Genomic DNA, 23,508 nt, shown 5'->3' with positions numbered 1-23,508 from the left:
GGGTTGGGTGATTAGACTGCAATGATTTTAAATCACCTCAGGAACCCAGGAATGTTAGGTAGGAGATTAGAAAAGGTCCACAGCTTGCCAAGAACTTCAGCTATTCTGATAAACAATTCGATTACTGATGCTGACTCTTGCACATTAAATATGTTATCCAAGTCTTACACCTGATGCTTGCTGTGAAGATAGTATTTGAACCACCCTTCCTGCCGACATAATCATTCCTTTGTACACTTAAATACCATTTCCATGAATATGTCAGTGTGCCATAAACCATAGCAAAGTTTCCTATAGCCACATGCTTTGCCTTGGCCTTCCGTACATTTCTAGTACTGAAGAATCGAGTAGATTAAGAAAAAAGATGTAGGTGTAAGAAAAAAATGCATAGGGCTTCCCTGGTGGCGCAGTGGTTGAGGGTCCGCCTGCCGATGCAGGGGACACGGGTTCATGCCCTGGTCCGGGAGGATCCCACGTTCCGCGGAGCGGCTGGGCCCGTGAGCCATGGCCGCTGAGCCTGCGCGACCAGAGCCTGTGCTCCTCGGCGGGAGAGGCCACAGCAGTGAGAGGCCCGCGTACCGGGAAAAAAAAAAAAAAGCATAAAATGGTATAATTTTAGGGAAGTAGGTTTAAATTTTAATTTGCCTGAAAATAGAATCAATGGTATATAATAGGGCTTTGAAAGTCAAATGCAAAGTTATATGAAAATTAGAATTTTTCATGCCTAAGAATATCATGCTAATTGACGTAAATTTTCTGTATAAAGATTCTGATTTTGCCAGACCATCTAACCAGCAATTAATATCCTCTCACAGGGAAAAAATGTGTTTGGTGACATGTTTAAAGTGCTCTCGGTAGTATTTAAGACGAATGATCTTCAAGGATGTGGAGAAAAGGAAACCCTCATACGCTGTTGGTGGGAATGTAAATTGCTGAAGTCACTGTGGAAAAGAGTATGGAGGTTTCTCCAAAAACTAAGAATAGAACTATTATATAATCTAGCAATTCCACTCCTGGCTATATCCCCAAAAAAACAAAAACACTAATTTGAAAAGATACATGCACCCCTATGTTTATAGCAACATTATTTATAATGGCCAAGGTATGGAAGCAACCTAAGTATCCATCAAGATGAACAGATAAAGAAGTAGTGGCATATATATACAATGGAATACTACTCAGCCATAAAATAGAAGGAAATTTTGCCATTTGTAGTAATATGGATGGATTTTGAGGACATAATGCTAAGTGAAATAATACAGAGAAATATATATACTGTATAATATCACTTCATGTGGAGTCTAAAAAATAAAACAAACTAGGGAATAAAACAAAAAACAAGCAGACTCAAAGATATAGAGAACAAACTAGTGGTTACCAGCTGGGGAGAAGGGAAAAGGGAGAGGCAATAATGGGATTATATGAAATCATGTGCATGAAACTTTTGAGAACTGTAAAGCACGGGCTTCCCCGGTGGCGCAGTGGTTGAGACTCCGCCTGCCGATGCAGGGAACACGGGTTTGTGCCCCGGTCCGGGAAGATCCCACATACCGCGGAGCGACTTGGGCCTGTGAGCCATGGCCGCTGAGCCTGCGCGTCCGGAGCCTGTGCTCCGCAACGGGAGAGGCCACAACAGTGAGAGGCCCGTGTACAGCAAAAAAAAAAAAAAAAACAACTGTAAAGCACCATAGAATTTAAAGAATCTTTCATTCAATAAAAAAAATGTTTTTAAAGATGAATGATCTTCAAACCAAATAGCTACTTATACAAAAGATGGGAATCCTCTACTTCTTTTTTCTTTTTTTTCAGACTTATTTTAAGGTCCAAGATAATTCAACCTATTTACACATTTGCACAGAGAAGCCCAGGTCTTTACAATAGCTCCTTATACCCTATATAATCTGCCCTACCCCCCTTACCTCTCAGACTTCTACTTTTTTTACCCCCTCTTCCTTCTGCTCTACACACACTGACTTCCTCGCTGTAGCCAAACATGCCAGGCACATTCTCACTGTCAACCCTTTGCCCCAGCTGCTCCCTCTGCCTGGAATACTCTTCCCTAGGCATCCACAAAACTAACTTCTTCACCTCCTTCAAATCTCTGCTCAAACATCACTTTCTCAATAATGCTTGTCCTGTTCATCTTACTTAACATTGTGACTCTCCCTACTCTTGATCCCCCTTACTCTGCTTTTTCTCTATAACATTTATTACCTTGCAACATCCTATATAAATTTTCTCGGGTATGATGTTTATTGTCCATTTCTCATCTAGAATGTAATCCTCATGAGGGAGGAACCTCCTGTCTTTTTTGTTCCCTGCTTATTCCCAATGTTTGGAAAAATGATTAGCACATTGTAGGTGGACAGTAAATATTTTTCAATTAATGAACATTTCTATGATCTGCTTGCTCACTTTTCAATCAGGAACCACTGATATGTTTCAAAATCATGTGATATGTTTCAAAAGTCAAACTTCCTCCTCAGAGACAGGAACCCTGTCATTTACCAAAAACCAACCAAACAAACAAAAAACCCTAGGAAAACAGCCTTCAAACATCAATTCTCGTTTCCCAATCTCCAGCAAAAGGATTGTTTGGTTTTTCTAACCAAGTAATACAAATGGGTAAAATTGCAATTTCAAACACACACAAGAAAAAAAAGAATATATGAAGATTTTAGTGATAGTATTCTGAGTTTTACTAAAGCATTTAAAAAAAAAAAAAAAAAAAGCTAGTTGGATTTCAAAGAGGCTCAATCAGAAAGTAGAACCCAGAGGGTAGGATTTCCTGTTGGACTTCTAAGTAACTCATCCTACTAGGGCGACGGCGTCCATACAAGGGACGAATGCCAAGCAAATACATCTGTAAAGCTGTTTTTCAGGTGCGAAAGCCTACCCTCCTCCCAGGTTCACCCCCGGCTCTGCCAACCAGAAGCGTTTCATCAGTCAAGTGAAAACACACAGCTGCTTCCCATCAGTGAAGGAAGGTTCGCGGCTCTACCTGGACATTCCACCTGTTGTCTAAGTGCAAGGAACTGAAGCCTAAATTCTGTGCCTTGTCACCTCGGCTGCTAAAGTCTAAATGGGTAATTCACAGTCTTTACTATCCGTGAGAATTAATTATCCCCCCTCCCGGGTATCCCCCCGCCTCGACACCTGTTCGGGGACCCCACGGTCAGGACGAAAAACCTCACTCACTTCGGCCCTGCCCTCCTTAGAGCGCAAAGACGGGTCGCGTTCGCGGGCTACGCCGCGTTTTGAGACTCTCGTGGCTTGCGCCCGTTTCCTGGGCTTTTGGTATCGAGCTGCCCAAAGGCGGACTTCGCCCTGGGCTGTTTGCGGACGCTGCACGGCCGCACCCGGCCGAGAAAGGAGTCGGAGAAGGTGCCCAGCCCCAAGCTCGGAGGTGGGCGCGGCCCTTCGTGAAGCAACTCGTCGGCTATAAGTTCCTCAGACGCGCCCGCCGGCGCGAAGCTGGGGCTGGAGCTCGGGCTCGGCGCAACCATTGTTCGCGGAGCAGTGGGGGGGTGGAGGAGACCGACAAACACCACGGTCCTAACGGAAGTGCTGACCCCCATCCTGTGGGTTCGTTCTTCCTCTCGGAAGGCTCCCTTGTCCTGCAGTGCCACCGAAAAGCCCGGCCCTCTCCATCTCCTGCGCGTCCGTCTCCCCCCGCCTCGCGTGGTGCGGTCCAGCCCGCGGGTCACGCGGCGGCGGGGGCGTGGTCTGCTCTGAGCTCAGGTGGTAACTTGTGCGGCCTCTTCTGGCGTCATTTGTAGCGGCGTTCGCAGCCGGAGCGATGATGGGTTGGAGTCGCCTAACCTTCGTCTTACTGAGCGTGACCGTCACCGGCTCGGTGGCGCAGCACGTGCCACCGGTGGGTGAGCTGGCGGCGAGGGCGCGGAGAGGGGCGCGCGGGAGCACGGGGAAGTGGGGTGCCCAGGTGCGGGGCCGGCGGGGCTTGAGGGACACCTAGTCCCGGCAGCATCTTTACAGGGGTCGGTGTTTTCCTGAGCAGAGGTGTGGGTGCAGAGCGGGCTGGGGAATTTCACCCCGGGTCGATTCGGTACAAGCTGGAACAAGGAAACCTTTTGGGGAAATCCTGATCTCTGCGGATTGGTGATTATGATTTGCATACCCTCACGTTTGATGGATTGCACCTGTTCTACCAGTACCAGCCTCCAGCATCCAGAACTGTAAGAGAAAAAGTTCCAGTTGATTTGTGTACATGAGTAAGTGACAAACTTCCTGAGGACTTTGGCCTCCTCTGCCTGGTGACGAGGTGCTGAAGGAAAAGTATTAGCTAAGGATCCTGAGGGCCCTGGGAAAGGGCGAGGCATCCCCAGTCAGGGCAATGGGAGCAGCCCAGGCCAACCTAGATGTGGATGCCTGGCCTTTATATCCGAGTCAAGTGAACACTGGGCCTGTGGCTATTTCCCCTTGAGGGAAATAGCAGGAACACAGACTTGATAACTACAAGAGACAATGAGGGACCAGTTTCACTCTTACTTTGCAAGGGAGGAAGTTGATTCCGAGTGAGAAAATGTCTAGAATCATGACTGAACTCAGGCTTCTGGACATCTGGTCTCGTGGTCTTGCATAATTCTCTTCTTTAAAAGCAATAAGACTGCATTTTTCTAATCAACAGATCAGATAAATAGGAACTTGGGTGCATGTGACCTAAGACTAGGTGAGGATGTTTTTGAATAGTTTAGGTAGAACATTGACTTTGGGAGCAAGGTGTGCATTCTCCTCTTTTATTTTATTTCTCTACGGATAAAAGCTTTAAGAGTAAGATCATGGTGAGATATTACTCAGCCATTCAAAACTGATACAAGATAAAGCAAGTAAAAGTAGAATACAAAATAGTATACACAGCAATTTCAGTAACAGAAAAATACACAGTATATACATGTGGGTGAGGATTGGAAGGGTATAAGGAAAAATAAAATTAGTCTGCTTTAGTGTGAGTAGGGAGTTAATTTACTTTAAAGTGGTTGGGATTATGGGAATTTTTAAAGAATTTTATACTTTGACACTGTCAATGCTTTCAGCCAAAGACCCCAGGAAACACACCTGTAGTTGAAGAAATTGGGTTTATTATTTTGCAGTGAGTGAGAATGCATGCCATGGGCAACTGTGGGGCCTCTCAGTAAAAGGGCATTAGGAAAAACCTGTTTTATAATTTGGACTTTGTGTGTTTCAGGGGCAGGTCTAAGGAATCGGGGGTTTGCTCTAGATTGGTTGCTTTTAGAAAGTGAGGCAACACTATGGGTAAAAAAGAAACAGTTATTTGTTTAGCAAGAGAAGGAGATGTTTGGTGTTTAGCGTGTTACACGTACCTTTGTTTTTGTCTGTGCTTAGAGTCATGAAGTGGCCTTGCTTTGTCTCATTTGATCATGTCTCAGATTAACCTTCACTGAGGTGGGTATTCTGTAAGTTGTGTCTAACAAGAGAAGAGAAATGGCCTGGCTTTTGAGTGTCAGAGCAGCAAGTTAATACTGAGAGGTCTAGTTGTGGACCTCAGAACAGTTTCATATATCAATATCTGCCTTTTATTTTCGTTGTCAGTACTTTATTTTTTCAAGCAAAAGTACTTTAAAAGGTATTTGTAGAACAGGAAAAATCAACAGCCCCTCCATGAATTTCATAGTTCTTATCTGGAACAGTGGTTGTCAAATTCTGGCCTCTGGTGTCAATTTGGGAAGCTGCTTCCACAAGTCTTTAATGAAATGAGAAAAATGAGGCCTTGAAATTATTAATTTAGAATGTTAGCTTTTATTCTGATTATGACCTTCCAATTTTTGTTGTTAAAATGTTCTTTTATGTGTGTGAGTTGTTTTGTTTGTTTTAACATCTTCACTTTGTCGAACAAAAACTGGGACTCCTCTCAGTTTTTTAACTGATCTGGAAAACCTGGGGGCCACTGGCTGACAGGATTTTGGGAACTTCACAGAAGTTCAGTGACCTCATCCTTTGACAAGAATAAGCATTTTTTTTCATTTTGAATTGTTCTGTGATAAACTGTAGCCACACATAGTAACAAAATATATTTCAAAACTACTTTTGATAAATATGATAGTGGGAACTGGCTTTAAATTACAAACAAAAATCATTGGATTTGGAATGTCTGTGGATTTTGTTTTGTTTTGTTTTTGAGGCACTTCAGACTATGGCATATTTTAAGGTCTTCTTGAGTTATTTGATTCTATTAAGAGATGGTGGTGACAAGCTATCCCACTTCTGGGTATTTATCCAAAGAAAATGAAAACACTAATTTGAAAAGATATCTGCACCGCCATGTTCATTGCAGCATTATTTACAAGAGCCAAGACGTGGAAACAACCTAAGTGCCCATTAATGGATGAATGGATAAAGAAGATGTGATTCTCACTCTCACACACACACACCCACCACACACAATGGAATACTAGTCAGCCATGAAAAAAGATGAAATCTCGCCATATGTAACAACATGTATGGATATTGAAAGTATTATGCTGGGTGAAATAAATCAGACGGAGAAAGACAGATACCGTATCTGTCTAATAAATGAACAAACCAAACAAAAACAAACACGTAGATACAGAGAACAGCAGCGTAGTGGTTATCAGAGGGAAAAGGGCAGAGGGAGGGTGAAATGAGTAAAGGGGATCAATTGTATCATGATGGATGGAAACTAAAATTTTGGTGGTAAGCACGCTGTAGTGTATACAGAAGTAGAAATATAATGTATACTGGAAACTTATGTTATAAACCAATATTATGTCAATAAAAAATAAATTTAAAAAATATTTTAAAAAGAGAGATGGTGGTGACAGAAGTGGTGCAAGAAAATCTGGAGAGGGAGATGGAGATGACATCATCCAGGGCTCTGTAGACCTTGATAAGGATTTTGGAATTCATCCTAAAAACAATGGGAAGCTGTTGACTGGTTTTAAAAAAGATGTGATAAATTTCTCACTTTCAAAAGATCAATTTGGATTGGAAGGGAGCAAGGGTGGATATGAGGAGACTAGTCCAATAGCACAAGCCTCCTGACTTACAGGACGGTTGTGCTATTGGAAAAGGAAAGAAGTGGATGGTTCCGGAGAAGATTCGGAGGTAGAATGAGAAGAAGGAGGGGTTGGATGGGGATGAGGGACTGGCACCTTTCTGAAGTGCTCAGCTGGGAGAATAGTGGCATCACTACAGGAATATGAGGAGGGAAGAATGAAGATCATTTTTCACTCTGGTTATGTCGAATTTCAGATGGCACCAAGACATCCAACAGACCTTTGGGACTGGAGCTCAGAAGAGGATATCGGAAGTCGCAGGCATATTATTTTGAAGCCCACTGGAGTGAACAATGAGCAGATAGAAGAGAAGAAGAGGCTTAGAGAAAGGCTCAGGGGACATGCATGTGTCAGGTCAGGAAGAACTGGCAAAATTAAAGCAGCAGCCAGAACTGGAGAGCAAGTGTTAGGGACGCTCAGGGGAGAGAGGGACAGGTCACCTGTGTTGAATGCCATTGAGATGTCTAGTATCTGTTGCACTTGGCACCTAGAGGTCATTGGTCACCTTGGCCAGAGCATGTTGGGAGCAGAAAATAGATTGTAGTAGCCTATGGAGTCATCAGAAGGAAAGGAATCAGAGTAGGCGAGATGGCTGTTCTCAGTAATAAATCTAAGCAGATCCCTAAAATGTGTGAAAATTAAACACACTGGCTCAGTAGTGAATTACTGAATCGAACTTATTTTTATGCATCAGCTTTTCAAGTGAGTGATAACATTGTTGACATTAGCCACTGAATCAGGTTTTAGCAATGATTTTTACAACGTTTTCCCAAATCACTTAAACCCCATCTGGCCTGGCCAGTTTTACTGTACTGCATTTGTTTTCCACCCAGCACTTTAAAGGAAGGAATACACAGATACCATATGTTTGCTTAGTCAACAAATACTGCACGCCTACTCTGGCCCCGACTGTTACAGATGCTGGGAACAGGTCAGTGAACAAGATAGAGAGGTCTTTGCCCTTATGGAGAGTTTGTTCACATTGCTTTTACCTAAATATTCTCAATTTAATAGGGTACCATTCCATCAGAGGTCAGAAAACAAGTGAAAAACTTTGCATGCTCATTTGAATTTGTTATGTATGCAAGAAAACATGCCTTTTCTTATTCAAGTGTGTCTTGAATATGTGTCTGTTCTGTCTTACATAGAGAACACTTTAAGAAATAAATCTTATTTAGAAAATAGTTGTCGGTGAATTAAAGAATTGAATTGAAATTGTCTTGTTGGACTTCCCTGGTGGCGCAGTGATTAAGAATCCACCTGCCAATGCAGGGGACACGGGTTCAAGCCTTGATCCGGGAAGATCCCACATGCTGCAGAGCAGCTAAGCCTGTGCGCCACAACTACTGAGCCTGCACTCTGGAGCCCGCGAGCCATAACTACTGAGCCCCCGTGCCACAACTACTGAGCCTGCACTCTAGAGCCCGCGTGCCACAACTACTGAAGCCCGCGCGCCTAGAGCCTGTGCTCCGCAACAAGATAAGCCACTGCAGTGAGAGGCCCGTGCACTGCAACGAAGAGTAGCCCCCGTGCAGAGCAACAAAGACCCAACGCAACCATAAATAAATAAAGGAATAAAAAAAGAAAGGAAGGAAACAAAAGAAGGAAAAAAAGGAAGAAAGAAAGAAGGAAGGACAGGGAGGAAGGAAGGAAGGAAGAAAGAAAGTTGTCTTGCTGAAATTGTTCAGCTTCTTTTCCGATGGTAAGAACACTGGTGTGAGCTATATAATTAAATTACTTTTCACTGCCTTTTTCTGGTTATGTGAATAAGACAAGCACATGAGGGCTTTCTGAACTCTTTTGTACAGTCTTAGAAGCATACATTTCATTGAGGTTCGCATTCCGGAGGACTCAAGTATTTTAGGGAGCTGGATGAATTATCTCATTTCTTTTAGGCATGGAGCATTCAGGTTGCTAATGCAATAATTTTCACTTTATATTTTATTTTCCTAAATATAGTTATGTCAAGTAGCTCTGTAGTTAGTTTTTTTTTTTAGTGAGTGGGGAGGATGTAAAGAATGATTAATTTTGAAGACGTTCAAGTTCTTATCAAATAACTAGAATAATTAGAGAATTCGCTGCCTCAGGAAGTATTAACAAAACATTTTACGGAGATTTTCACCACTTTCTTTGGCTTTAGGAAGCAAAAATGAGAGAGCACACACGTGAAAGATTGAGATTTTAAGTTGGTTGTATTTTTTCACCCTTTGACAAGGTAGCACAGTATATCAAGCAGACTACCTAATATCGCTCCCTTTCATCTATTTACATTCTATACCTATCATCTGTTTAAATTTTTACTTACCTTGATAGGGTTGTCTATTATTAAAACCATGTATAGTTAAATTTGGAGATAGTAAGAAACTTTAAATAACAAATGAGCTCACTGTAATTTTATTTCAGGTCTGTACATAGATTTTTGAAGCCGTCTTTCCCTGTTGAGGTCTCCCTTGAAAGTAAGGATGTACCTGTCTCCACTCTACCCCAAATCTAATCTTTTTGTTTAAAATGACTGTTGTTAGAGGCTATTATGCTTAGTGAAATAAGTCAAAGACAAATACCGTATGTTATCGCTTATACAAGGAATCTAAAAAATAAAACAAACAAAAGAATATAGCAAAACAGAAACAGACTCACAGATTTGGAGAACAAACTAGTGGTTACAAGTGGAGAGGGGGAAGGGGGAGAGGCAAATAAGGAGTAGGGGATTAAGAGATACAAACTACTATATATAAAATAAATAAGCTACAAGGATATATTGTACACTCCAGGGAATATAGTGAATATTTTATAACTTTAAATGGAGTATAAGCTATAAAAATTTGAATCACTATGCTGTATACCTGAAACTAATATAATATTGTAAATCAACTCTACTTCAATAAAAAAATTAATTAAAAAAATTTTAAAAACAAAAAAAATGACTTCAGTGTCAGTACCTTATGAACACCTGAAGTACCCTGATCTTATGGCTGCTAGCTTTAAAAATTGCAATCACATTTACCCTTTACTCTTACAGCCAATTTCTATGCAGATTTCGTGTCTTTGTATTTCATGTTTATTTATTGCTGTCAGCATTATCATAGTAAAATGTCTTATCAATCTCAGACTCTTGCATATATGATTAGGTTGCTCTGTTACCTCTGGGGCAGTTGAACTCTCTCCTAATATTTGATAGAGCACTTGTAACTTCCCTCACAGTCGTAAGAAATATGCCTTGTAGATTAATTTTATATTGGCTTTGGAACCCAGGTCATGCAGATAAAATTACTAGGGAAGGACGAGCGTCATTACATTTCATTTACTCACTGAGTTGATTCTAGTGATCATCAAAAGCCCTGAAGGGAATGCAGATTGTTCCCTATTAGGAATTAAATTGAGGTCTTCTTGTTATCTCTGTGGGAAGCTATGAGAAAGATCAGGGGGAGCCTGAACTGGGGCTCTGTCACCTGCTGTGTAACCTTGTCACTAATGGAGCTGGGCCTTGCATCCAGAACATGACCCCATGACCCTAAAGTTCCTGAAAACTTGAAATTCAGTAAAAAGGGCATAAATTAGATTTTTGTGAATCAAATCACATTTTAAACTCACCAAAAGCTCTGATATTTAGAAGAATCTTATAGTGAGTAAGTTAGAATGAAGTAAGAGTTGTATTTCTAAAGTTAATACTTGCCCTTCTTATTAAGTGCTGTTTGGAAAATTCATAGTTTTAAATCAAGATGTTCTTAAGTAGAGTGTTGCTTTTTGGTGTCCATTTCCAATTTCACTAAGCAAGGACTAGTGAATTTAGAATACCCTGCCCTCCAATGCAGTCATATGTTGTTATCTTAAAATAATTTTAGATACTGGCAGCTAAAAATACTTAAAATCAGGGTTTGCCTGGTGGCGCAGTGGTTAAGAATTCGCCTGCCAACGCAGGGGACACGGATTTGAGCCCTGGTATGGGAAGATCCCACATGCCGCGGAGCAACTAAGCCCGTGCGCCTCAACTACTGAGCCTGCACTCTAGAGCCCGTGAGCCTCAACTACTGAGCCCGCGTGCCACAACTACTGAAGCCCGTGCTCCTCAACAAGAGAAGCCACCACAATGAGAAGTCCGCGCACTGCAACGAAGAGTAGCCCCTGCTCCCTGCAACTAGAGAAAGCCCGCATGCATCAGCGAAGATCCAACACAGCCAAAAATAAATAAATAAATAATTTTTTTAAAAAAACTTAAAAAATCATGTCAGGGATTCACTCTGAAAATCCTCAACATAATGTAAATGAAATCATGCGGTTTTTTAATTTGATATTTTAAAATGTGTATCAAAGTATACATAGTTAAAGAAAATCAAATAATATAGAGAGGCTTATGATAAAAAAACCCCAGCCGTCTCCCTGCTTATTCTTCCTACCCCATCCCCCTTTTCTGGAAGCAAACACTTTTTTGTTGTTCTTGTTGTTGATTGTCGTGTTTTTCGAAGTATAGTTGATTTACAATATTGCGTTAGTTTCAGGTGTACAGCAAAGTGATTAAGTTATGTATATTTTTTCAAATTATTTTCCATTATAGGTTATTACAAATACTGCATATAGTTCCCTGTGCTATACAGTAAATCCTTGTTGCTTATCTATTTTACATATAGTAGTACGTATCTGTTAATCCCATACTCCTAACTTATCCCTCCCTACCTCTCTCTCTTTCCCCTTTTGTAACCATAAGTTTGTTTTCTATGTCTGTGAGTCTGTTTCTGTTTTGTAGGTAGATTCATTTGTATTGATATTACTTTTTATATTCTACATATAAGTGATATCACATGATACTTTGTCTTTCCGATTTACTTCACTTAGTATGATCATCTCTAGGTCCATCTGTATTGCTGCAAATGGCAATATTTCATTCCTTTTTATGGCTGAGTAGTATTCCATTGTGTATATATACATCACATCTTCTTTATCCATTCATCTGTTGATGGACACTTAAGTTGCTTCCACGTCTTGGCTATTGTAAATGTGCTCCTGTAAACATTGAGGTGCATGTATCTTTTCAAATTAGAGTTTTCATCTCGGAAGCAGACACTTTTAACTGTTTGTACTCAAGTGATGTTCAGCCAGATACCACCTCTACTGTCCTGCTAGTTATTTGCAGCTCATTCTGTTTTGATTAATTGGTGCCCATGCCAAATTGGGTGCTGAAAGATCCAAATATCACCCCTGGTTAGCTTTATGAATACTGCTATTGATAATGTGTTTATGCTGAATTTGTCTGAATCCACTTGAGGCATTGTCTGCTCTCATACGTATCCATCTCAGTGATGGATAAAAATTTAGTTTACTTTCAACAATCTTCCCTGAACCTTTCTTTTTTCTTTTTTTAACAGTGTTACTGAGATATAATTCACACCATACAAATCACCCACTAAAAGTGTACAACTTAATGGCTTCAGTATATTCACAGAGTTGTACAACCATCACTACAATCAATTTTAGAACATTTTCATCACCCCCAAGAAACCCCTCACCACTTAGCCTTAACCCTGAAACCTACTTCTCAGTCTTAGGCAGCCACTAATCTACTTTTTGTCTCTATAGATTTACCTATTCTGGACATTTTCTATAAAGGGGATCATACAATACATGTGACTGGCTTCTTTCACATATCATAATGTTTACAAGGTTCATTCACATTGTAGCATCAGTACAGTAAATGTGCATTCCTTTTTATGACTGAGTAATATTCCATTTGCGGATATACCATATTTTGTTCATTCATCACTTAATGGACACTTAGGTTGTTTCTGCTTTTGGCTATTATGAATAATGCTACTGTGAACATTTATGTACAGTGTTTTTGTGTGAACACATGTTTTCATGTCTCTTAGGTTTATACCTAGGAGAGTAATTTGCTGGGTCACATCATAACTCTGTGTTTAACTCTTTGAGGAACTGCCAGACTGTTTTCCAAAGCAGCTGTACTATTTTATATTCCCACTGGCAGTACATGAGGGTTTCAGTTTCTCTACATCCATGCCAACACTTGTTTTATTATTATAACTGCCATCCTATTGGGTGTGAAGTGGTATCTCATTGTGCTGGTTTTTGTTTTTTTTTTTTGCCGTACGTGGGCCTCTCACTGTTGTGGCCTCTCCCGTTGTGGAGCACAGTCTCCGGACACGCAGCCTCAGCGGCCATGGCTCACGGGCCCAGCCGCTCCACGGCATGTGGGATCCTCCCAAACTGGGGCACGAACCCATGTCCCCTGCATCGGCAGGCGGACTCTCAACCACTGCGCCACCTGGGAAGCCCTCATTGTGCTTTTGATTTGCATTTCCCTATTGGCAAATGATGTTGAGCATCTTTTCATTTGCTTATTGTGTTATATTTTATGTGGAGAAATGTCTGTTCAGATCCTTTTTTGAGTTGTAAGATTTTTATATATTCTAGACAAATCTTTTACCAAATATATGCTTTGTAATTGGCATAAATGTAAGGGTTTATTTCTGCACTCTCAGTTCTATTCCATTGATTTATATCTTTATTGCTGGTAGTGCACTATAGCTTTGATAGTACGTTTTAAAATCAGGAAATGTCAGTCCTCTAACTTTGTTATTATTTTTTAAGATCGTTTTGGATGTTCTGCGTCCCTTGAATTTCAGTGTGAATTTTAGGATCACTTGTCTATTTCTGCAAAGAAGCCATCTAGGATTTTGATAGGTATTGCATTGAATCTGTAGATCAATTTAGGGAGCATTGCCATCTTAACAATATTAAGTCTTCCAATCTATGAACAATGTATATCTTTCCATTTATTTAGGTCTTTAATTTTTTTTCTACAGTGTTTTGTAGTTTTCAGTGTACACGTCTTGCACATCTTTGGTTAAATTTATTCCTAAGTATTCTTTCTGATGCTGTTGTAAGTGGAGTAGTTTCTTAGTTTCATTTCAGTTTGCACATTGTTACTGTATAGAAATACATTTGACTGTTGTACATTCATCTTATATCCTGCAACCTTGCCCAACTTGTTTATTAGTTTTAAAAAGTTTTTAATGGATTCCTTAGGGTTTTCTGTAGAAGATAGTGTCATCTGAAAATGAGACAGTTTTACTTCTTTTCCAATTTGGATGGCTTTTATTTCATTTTCTTGTCTAATTGCCATGGCTCAATACTTAAGCACAATATTGAAGTGGGGCAAGTGGACTCCTTAACCCCTCTACCTTTTTCTCCCTTTTCTTCTTCAGTTCTATGTGCTTTCAGTCTTGTTTAGTAAACATTGGTAACATAATTGTAACTGTAATTGAGTCATCTGTACTTCGTATGTCTCCTTTCAAAGAATGAAGACGGTAAACAATGTTTAAAGAAGTGTGACTTGAAAACATTGGTCATTGCTCAGTGTGCTGTGATTACATGTCCTTCTCTATAATTCTAAAGCTGTAACTCTAACGGCACTAAAATATATATATTTTATATATATATAAAATATATATATTCAAATATATTTTCTACCAAATACTCATATTCATGCCAAATGCTCATATTCATTTTAATTTGCTTCATTTTAATTTGCTTCATTTTAATTTGCTTCATATTTATATTATGCCTTGTACAAATTTTTTCATTGGAGTTTCTAATTTCTTTCCCTTTTTCTCATTAGAAGAAGAAAACAAACCTATGCCATCATCACTGTATCCTGTATATTTTTCAGCTTCTGACATATCTTCTCAATATTCTGTCTATTCTTCTTGAAACCTACTGAATTCCGCTTCTAGTTGAGACCATTTTCTTTTTATTTGGACCATTCTTTTCCAAGACTGTAGCTTCCCCCTATAGTTTCTGGTTGTTTTTCTTTTTTCTTACACTGTGTGCCTCTTATCATATTCTCAAATTCTTCCAGCCTTTCAACTGTACAGTTTATTCTGTAGAGTCCCACTTTTTAGGGCACCTGTCTCCTTGATATAATGTTGCACTATTGCTTTCTAGGTCTGTTGACTAGCTGTCACCTTAAGGGCTCCCTTTACCACTCTATGTTAAGTTGGAGCCATTCTTTTCTGGATCCTGTCCCATCTTTCTCTTGGTTTATGCCAGTGTTTTGCTAGAGTACATCTTGAAGTAATTTAAGAAAGAATGTATGGGAGGTGAACTTTCTGAGTCCTTGCAGTGACTTAATAGTAAAGACTTTAAATAAACTCAAAATTGATCGATGCCTTTACCAGCTATAAAATTCTAGTTTTAAATCAATTTCCTGCCAAGTTTGGAGGCATCACTCTCTTCTAGCATTTATATAGCTGTTGAGAAGTTTGGTGGAAGTGTGATTCTTACTCTTTTGTAGGAAACCCACTTCCCCGGCCCAAACGCGGTACTAGAAGCTTTTATGTTTTTCTCTTTATCCTTTATGTTTTGAAATAACTCAGTGATGTGTCTGACTGAAAGTCCTTGTATTCAGTCATTATTTCAAATAATCAGTAGGTCTTTTCATTTTCAGGACTCATCTCCTTTCAGCTGTGGGAAATTTTCCTATATTATTTCTTTCATAATTTTCTCCTCTTTATTGTCTCTGCTCTCTTTCTGGAAATCCAGTTAATCAGATGTTGGGCCCCATGCACTGATTCTCTAATTCTCTTCTTTTTTTTTTTCCTCCTGTGTTTTCTATATAATTTTTCCCCTGTATTCTGGGAGAGATTTCCTCGCCTTTATTTTCCTATCCTTTTTATTTCAGCAGTTATGTTTTTTATTGAAGTATAACTGATGTACAATATTATTTAAGTTACAGGTGTACAATATAGTGACTTACAATTTTTAAAGGTTATACTCCATTTATAGTTATTATAAAATACTAGCTGTAGTCCTCGTGTTGGACAGTATATCCTTGTAGCTTATTTTATACCTAATAGTTTGTACCTCTTAATTTCTTACCCCTATATTACCCCTCCCCGCTTCCCTCTCTCCACTGGTAACCACTAGTTTATTCTCTATATCTGTGTCTGCTTGTCTTTCGTTATATTCAATAGTTTGTTGTACTTTGTAGATTCCAGGTATAAGTGAGATCATACAGTATTTGTCTTTCTTTGTCTGACTTATTTCACTAAGCAGAAGGCCCTCCAGGTCCATCCATGTTGCTGCAAATGGCAAAATTTCTTTCCTTTTGTGGTTGAGTAGTATTCCATTATGTTTATATACCTTCTTTATCCATTCATCTATTGATGGATGAGCAGTTATGGGGTTTTTTTGCGGTACACAGGCCTCTCACTGTTGTGGCCTCTCCCGTTGCGGAGCACAGGCTCCGGACGCACAGGCTCAGCGGCCATGGCTCACGGGCCCAGCCGCTCTGCGGCATGTGGGATCCTCTCGGACCGGGGCACAAACCTGTGTCCCCTGCATCGGCAGGCGGACTCTCAAACCACTGCGCCACCAGGGAAGCCCAGCAGTTATGTTTTTAACTACCTGGTTGAACTTATTTTTTATAACATCTTGTTTTTGTTTTATAGATATAACAGCATATTGAATTTCTCTTGAGGTTACTATTAGAGTATTGATTCCGATATTAATTTATATTATTTTGTTTTATATTTTCCTCTGTTCCTTAAAGTATTGGAATATTTTGGAGCTAGTTTTTTTTTTGTTTCTTTTTTTTTTTGGCGGTACGTGGGCCTCTCACTGTTGTGGCCTCTCCTGTTGCGGAGCACAGGCTCCGGACACGCAGGCTCAGCAGCCATGGCTCATGGGCCCAGCCACTCCACAGCATGTGGGATCTTCCCGGACCGGGGCACAAACCCGTGTTCCCTGCATCGGCAGGCGGACTCTCAACCACTGCGCCACCAGGGAAGCCCAGTTTTCTTTGTATTTTTCTAAATGTTAGAATAGGAGGCCTTAACTCTCAGGCAGGAGTCGTTAAACTTTTCCTGCACAGGGCCAGATAGTAAATCTTTTAGGCTTTGTGGGCCAAGAGGCAAAATCAAGGATGTTATATAGATATTTATATGACAAGAGAGAAGACAAATTCCCACAAAATTCTTATTGATGAAAATGTTTTAATAACAAGTTAGTACACTTTTTGTAATAGAGGTCTGCTAATGCGAAGAATTGAATTCTTGTGGGGTGGGCATTTGATTTTGGGGACTTAGGGTTAGTGTCCCAAAGTGATTGCAAATGTTTCTATGTTATTCCTGATCTGTAATGAGATTTTACATATTTCATCTTTGAAAATGTCTTTTTGTATAGATATATGGTAGGATGAATAATGGCTTCCCAAGGATGTCCATGTCCTTGTTCCTAGAACCTGTGAACATGTTATTTTTTATGGCAAAAGGAACTTGGCAAATGTGATTTAGTAAAGAATCTTGAGATGGGGATGTTGTATTGGATTATCCAAGGGGGCCGATATAATCACAGACATCTTTATAACAGGGAGGCAGGAGGCCAAAGAAGAGAGAAGATGCTATACTGCTGACTTTGCAGATGGAGGAAGGGGGGCACAAACCAATGAATGTAGGTGACCCCTAGAAGCTGGAAAAGTCAAGGAAACAGATTCTGCCTTGGAGACCCAGGGGAAACTCAGCTGTGCAGAACCATTTTAGACTTCCAACCTTCAGAGCTGTAACATAATACATTTGTGTTGTTTTAAGCATTAAGTTTGCAGTAATTTGTTACAGCAGCAATAGGAAACAAATACAACTAAGTGCCACCAAAGTCTAATATCAGTCCACGAGCGTATGATTTTAATTGAGTCGCGGTATGTCCAAGAGATTTTTAGTTACTTCTCGGCATTTAGGTAGTAGGTGGAGGAGTTTTGACTGATGAAACAAAGTGGACAAAGCTGTTGTGAGGAAAGGAGATCCCAGAGAGGTTCCTGGCTCAGAGTAGCATTTATTCTGGAGAGTAAGAATAATAGATGAGGATGAAAAGAGTTTAGTTGAGGGGCCAGCAAACAGAAAATAACCCCCATCCCAACCTCTGCACAGAGAACTGCATATAACATTATAGCTAAGCAAAAGACTAAACGCACACACTCTCTTCCCCTCTTCTCTCTTTTTTTCACACATACATACCACCTCAAAGGGTTTTCCTTGCCCTTGGCAAGAGCAAGGGCAACTTGTATGGGTGTTAGTACCCTGAGTGGTGGTTGGCAAACTACAGCCTGGCACCTGTTTTTTTAAAGTCTGCGAGTGAGGGATGGTTTTTACGTCTTTTAAAAGTTGGGGGGAAATTCAAAAGAAGATTAATATTTTGTAACATGTCAAAATTTTGTAAAATTTACACATCAGGGTCCATAAACTGAGTTGTATTGGAGCACAGCTACACTTGTTCGTTTGCATTTTGTCTGGCTGCTTCAGCACTACAGCAGTTGGGTTGTTGCAGCAGAGCCTGAATGCAGTGTGCTCGTAGCTTTCACTGCTGCTCTGCACACTTCAGATGACACTTATGCAGTTGTAACTCAGCTGCATTTTAAGTGCCACATGTATCAATGCACCGGGTTATTTTTAATCTTTAAGAAAATTACTAGTCTAAACCTATCACGTCAAAACAAGAAAAGAAGAGAAAAGTGGACTTCAGACTTGCTTTCAGGCCAAGCGGAGTAGGGATTATCTTGTTAATTAGCTGGCAAAGCATTGTGTTTATTACACAGTGAAGCTAGAGTTGTGCTAAAAGAATACAGTGTATGTTGACATTACGAGACCGAGCAGTCATCACAGTATTCCCAACTCCTAGGGAAAAAAGTGGTTAGAAAAACAAGATCTAGAGTATCTCATCACAGCAGAATTTATTTACACATTTTACAAAGTAAAATGAGGCTGCAGCCAAAGTAAGTCTCCAAGTAGCTTATTTGTTAGCAAAGCAAGAAAAGCCATTTGCCAAAGATGAGTTGATGAACTCACATTTGCTTGTAGAAGTTGAAGAAGTGTGTCCTGAGAAAATTTGTTTCACACTATAAGCTTTTAGCCGAGAACGGTTGCCTGGGACTTTGGCAGCAACATCAACATCAATTAAAGAACAAGGCAAATGATTCCTAGTTGTTTTTCTTGACTCTTGATACTGATCAGTTATCAATATTTATTAGAGCATCCGATGCCAAGTTTGAGACTAAAGAATTAGTCTCTATGAATAGTCTGCATAAAACAACAACAGGCAGGGTTGTTTTCAAAGAAGTTGAGAATTGAGTAATTCAGAAAGTCCTGAAGTGGAATCTGCCATGATGTGTAACAGTTGACAGTGGTAAAAATTTGTGTGGAACAAAAATAAGCTTAGTTGGACAAATGTACAAAACTTCTGCAAATGCAAGATGTTTAAAGCTTGTGGTTATTAAATATATTGTTGATTGGCAGGTACTTTGTGGACAATACTTAAATCGATCATTCTGTTATTATTCAACCATGAAGTTCTTTTGCTCTCATAGATTTTCACTTGAGTGAATTTTGTAAGAAATAGATGTTGAATATCCTGACTGCCCCTACCACTTAACAGTTAGATAGGTTGGCAGCAGTGAAGTTTTATTACAACTTTTGAGCTCAGGGTTGAGACTGAAATTTTTCTGAATAAGAAGAACCACCCTCAGTCACTATTATCGAACACTGAATGGCTTTGGAAATTAGCTTTTGCTAATTTGATACTGAATTATCAAATTGATATTATTTAATATCTAATATTTTGTATTCTAATAATTTAGAAACAATTTAAATGCTAATTAAATTATCCTTTGATAATTTAAGTTTACACTTGATGCTGTTACTTAATGAGGTCAACCTAAAATTACAAGGCAAAACAGTACTTATATGGGAAACATACTGTAGTATTTTGACAACAACGAGTGTTTGAATCTCAGGTAATGTCAAGCTACCTTATATACTTCCCATACAATCAAAAGTTAAAACAGGATATGAGATCTCATTCCCACACAAATTTGCTGCAGATATATTTTCTGAGCTCAAACTACAGTTCTAGGAGTTTCCTTCCCTACTTCGCCTTCCTCTTATTGTGGATTTATACTTCTTAAAAAAAATTTTTTTGTCTTTTACAATATTGGGTCTCCAGCAGAAAGGAGATGAACATGCCTTGGCATCATGAACTAGTAATAAAAGAATGATAAGTCACTGTGGCGTATCTCAGTTCCCCCACCATGGATTGAATCCGAGCCACAGCAGTGAACACCCAGAACCCTAACCACTGGGCCACCAGGGAACTCGGTCCATCTACGTTCTTATATTTTCTCTTTACTCAATATATTTGCAGTAGAAAAGGGAAATTACAATACCTGGCAAATAGTGCAAATTGCATTGAGTGAGTGAAAATGCACTTAGGTTTGAGATTTTAGAAGTTTTCAGGGGAGGAAAAGACTTTTAAGAGGCATTGAAATGGTCTAAAGTGGCAGATCACACTTGATTTTGTCTTCACAAGCTTCAACTGTTTTTGCAGATTGCCTACTCAGTTTGTTTTTCTGAAACTTAATTGTCTTTGTTTTTTAGTGGACAGAAGACTGCAGAAAATCAACCTATCCTCCCTCTGGACCAACGTGAGTAAACATCAGATGATCAAGACTCACTCTGACCTTCGTGGAGACTTTTCTCCATGTGATGATCTCATAATAATAATGACAGTGAATAAAAACTTAAGTCATGTCTTCTTTTATCCTGAGACAAATTTTTCTTCCCTCAGGTTTGTGTATTATGCATTTGGCTAAGACTTTGAACAAATATGAAAATACCCCATGATGAAAATGTCCATTTCTAGCCTTTTGAAATCATAGGAGAAAAAAAACGATTTCCATTCTCCACTAAATTCTTCTATCTACCCCTGAGTATTTTTCTCATCATGACAAATGCAGAGGTGACCTGTGATTTTCTGTGGTGCCTGAGTATAAACTACTGGATCATACTGAAACAAAAAAGTGTAGGGTCTCACATGAAACATTAAAAAAATTAACCCTGGCATGATAATCAAAGCTATTGAGGACAAAACAGGATTGGAAAGCATAGGGATGGGCCAATATCGTGTTTTAGTGTGTTTACATTAATATTTTTAGTTTAGGGTTTTGACCTTTTCATATCCTATGTGGCTAAATAAGCCTGTGGGAAAGACATGAAAACAGCTCACTGGCCCAGAGGGTAAAGAATGTGAAAAAGAAGGAAGAGGTGTGTCGGGAAGGGTAACGTACTATCCCTGCTCTTCCCTCTCGCTAAAAGCTTGCTGCAGGGAAGGGAAGGCAGGGTACGTACAACTTTAACCAGTAATATCAAGATGACATTTCAGTTTTTATGGCACTTCAGGTATATATATATTGTGCTACACTTGTCTGGATTATGTTTTCTAAATAGCCTCTGTCCTAGATACAGTGAAACCATAATAAACTAAATTCTTCGTAGTTACTCACCTTTCTGTAGAAAGAAGCAAATATTTGGCAGGAAGTATTTAGAAGTTACCAGTTTCTATGTTGCTATGCAGCCAGTGCACACTCCAGCCCTCTAGCATGGCTCGGTCTGTGAGGCTCTTCCTTTTCATCACCACTGGCATTGTATTGATCTGCAGTGCCTTATTGATTGCGACTGTCTCTTGGCTGCTCTCTCTGCCCCAGTTCATTGAACATTTACTGAGTACCTGCCACATTTAAGGCTTTTTTGTCCCTACTCCCTTTTATGTGTAGGTGTCAGTGAATTGACTGCCCTGCAAACTGTCCCTGCTTGGGCATTTAACTGGTTCCACGTTAGCATGTGTGTGTGTGTGTGCATGCACGCACATATGCAAATAAACATTTTTCTTATATTTATACATCTACATAATATAAATATGTTTGCCCTGGTGTTTCTGCTGGATTCCTTCCTACCTCACTGGCTTGTTCGCAAGACGAAAGTCCTTAGCTCCGCTCTGATCTTTGTTCTCTATGAATTATAAATGGATGTTGAGGACTCGGAGAGAAGTGTGGTACTCATATACCTTTGAATGACAACACATCCTCCTGTAGCTTTTTTTTAAATTTTTAAAAATTTTTGGCTGTGTTGGGTCTTCATTGCTGCACGTGGGCTTTCTCTAGTTGCAGCGAGTGGGGGCTACTTTTCGTTGTGGTGCACAGGCTTCTCATCTCAGTAGCTTCTCTTGTTGCAGAGCACGGGCTCTAGGCGAGCGGGCTTCAGTAGTTGCATCTCGCAAGCTCGGTAGTTGTGACGCACGGGCTTAGTTGCTCCATGGCATGTGGGATCTTCCCAGACCAGGGATCGAACCCATGTCCCCTGCGTTGGCAGGCAGATTCTTAACCACTGTGCCACCGGGAAGTCCCTCCTGTACCTTTAAGACCATCCTTTTTAATCAAGTGCACAGATTCTGGATGTATGCATTGGCAGTTGTGAGGGAGGAGAGGAATACCTGTTTATCCAGCCTGACGGGTCAAATCAGTGCTGGAGGTCAAGGGACTGACAACAAGGGCATTCCTGTATCCAACTGAATCCCATTATCATTTCTTTTCTACTGCTCACTGGTGCTAGCATCTGCTGTCTTATTTGTGTATCTGTGTGTGTTGTGTCACTTGGACTAGTTGCCAAACAACCAGGTGGGTTCAGTCAATGATTAATGTTGCTTATGATGACCAGGGCACAGGAAATGCTAAGTTTCAAAAATAATTTCATGATGTTTATTGTTCACAGTAAAGGAGGAAAATATTCTATAGTGATCACTACTGATTAAATACCAATGCAGTGAGGCTACTGAAATAAGATGGCGGAGTAGAAGGATGTGCTCTCACTCCCTCTTGTGAGAACACCAGAATAACAACTAGCTGCTGGACGGTCATCAACAGGAAGACACTGGAATTCACCAAAAAAGACACCACACATCCAAAGACAAAGGAGAAGCCACAATAAGACAGTAGGAGGGGCGCAATCACAATAAAATCAAATCCCATAACTGCTGGGTGGGTGACTCACAGACTGGAGAACACTTATACCACAGAAGTCCACCCACTGGAGTGAAGATTCTGAGCCCCACGTCAGGCTTCCCCACCTGGGGGTCCGGCAACAGGAGGAGGAATTCCTAGAGAATCAGACTTTGAAGGCTAATGGGACTTCACTGCAGGACTTCGACAGGACTAGGGAAAACAGAGACTTCACTCTTGGAGGGCACACACAAAGTAGTGTGTGGATAGGGACCCAGGGGAAGGAGCAGTGACCCCAGGGGAGACTTAATCAGACCTACCTGCTAGTGTTGGAGGTTCTTCTGCAGAGGCACGGTGGCTGTGGCTTACGGTGGGGACAAGGACACTGGCAGCAGAAGTTCTGGGAAGAACACCTTGGCGTGAGCCCTCCCAGAGTCCACCATTAGCCCCACCAAAGAGCCCAGGTAGGCTCCGGTGTTGGGTTGCCTCAGGCGAAACAACCAACAGGGAGGGAACCCAGCCCCACCCATCAGCAGTCAAGCAGATTAAAGTTTTACTGAGCTCTGCCGACCAGAGCAACAGTCAGCTCTACCCACCACCAGTCCCTCCCATCAGGAAACTTGC

General features: G+C 40.4%; 1 protein-coding gene across 2 annotated transcripts in view; it reads left to right on the top strand.

The window, feature by feature from the left end:
- Nucleotides 1-3,702: 3,702 nt before the first annotated feature.
- Nucleotides 3,703-23,508, top strand: part of ASAH1 (N-acylsphingosine amidohydrolase 1) — a 45,834-nt gene continuing 26,028 nt past the window's right edge. Inside the window, exons 1-3 of one of the 2 annotated variants that reach the window (XM_067721493.1) lie at nucleotides 3,786-3,877; nucleotides 5,365-5,424; nucleotides 20,489-20,535. Coding sequence is in view for 1 of the 2 variants with exons in the window: in XM_067721492.1 (XP_067577593.1) it covers nucleotides 3,800-3,877; nucleotides 20,489-20,535 (125 nt within the window). In the remaining variant the exon portion in view is untranslated. Of the gene's footprint in view, nucleotides 3,878-5,364; nucleotides 5,425-20,488; nucleotides 20,536-23,508 lie in introns of both variants that reach the window. The other variant, XM_067721492.1, reaches the window with a different exon arrangement.

This window comes from Pseudorca crassidens, chromosome 21 (assembly GCF_039906515.1).
Source record: "Pseudorca crassidens isolate mPseCra1 chromosome 21, mPseCra1.hap1, whole genome shotgun sequence".
NCBI classification, from domain to species: domain Eukaryota; kingdom Metazoa; phylum Chordata; class Mammalia; order Artiodactyla; family Delphinidae; genus Pseudorca; species Pseudorca crassidens.
The sequence above is the reverse complement of the archived record's forward strand: the minus strand, read 5'-3'. Positions and strand labels throughout refer to the sequence as shown.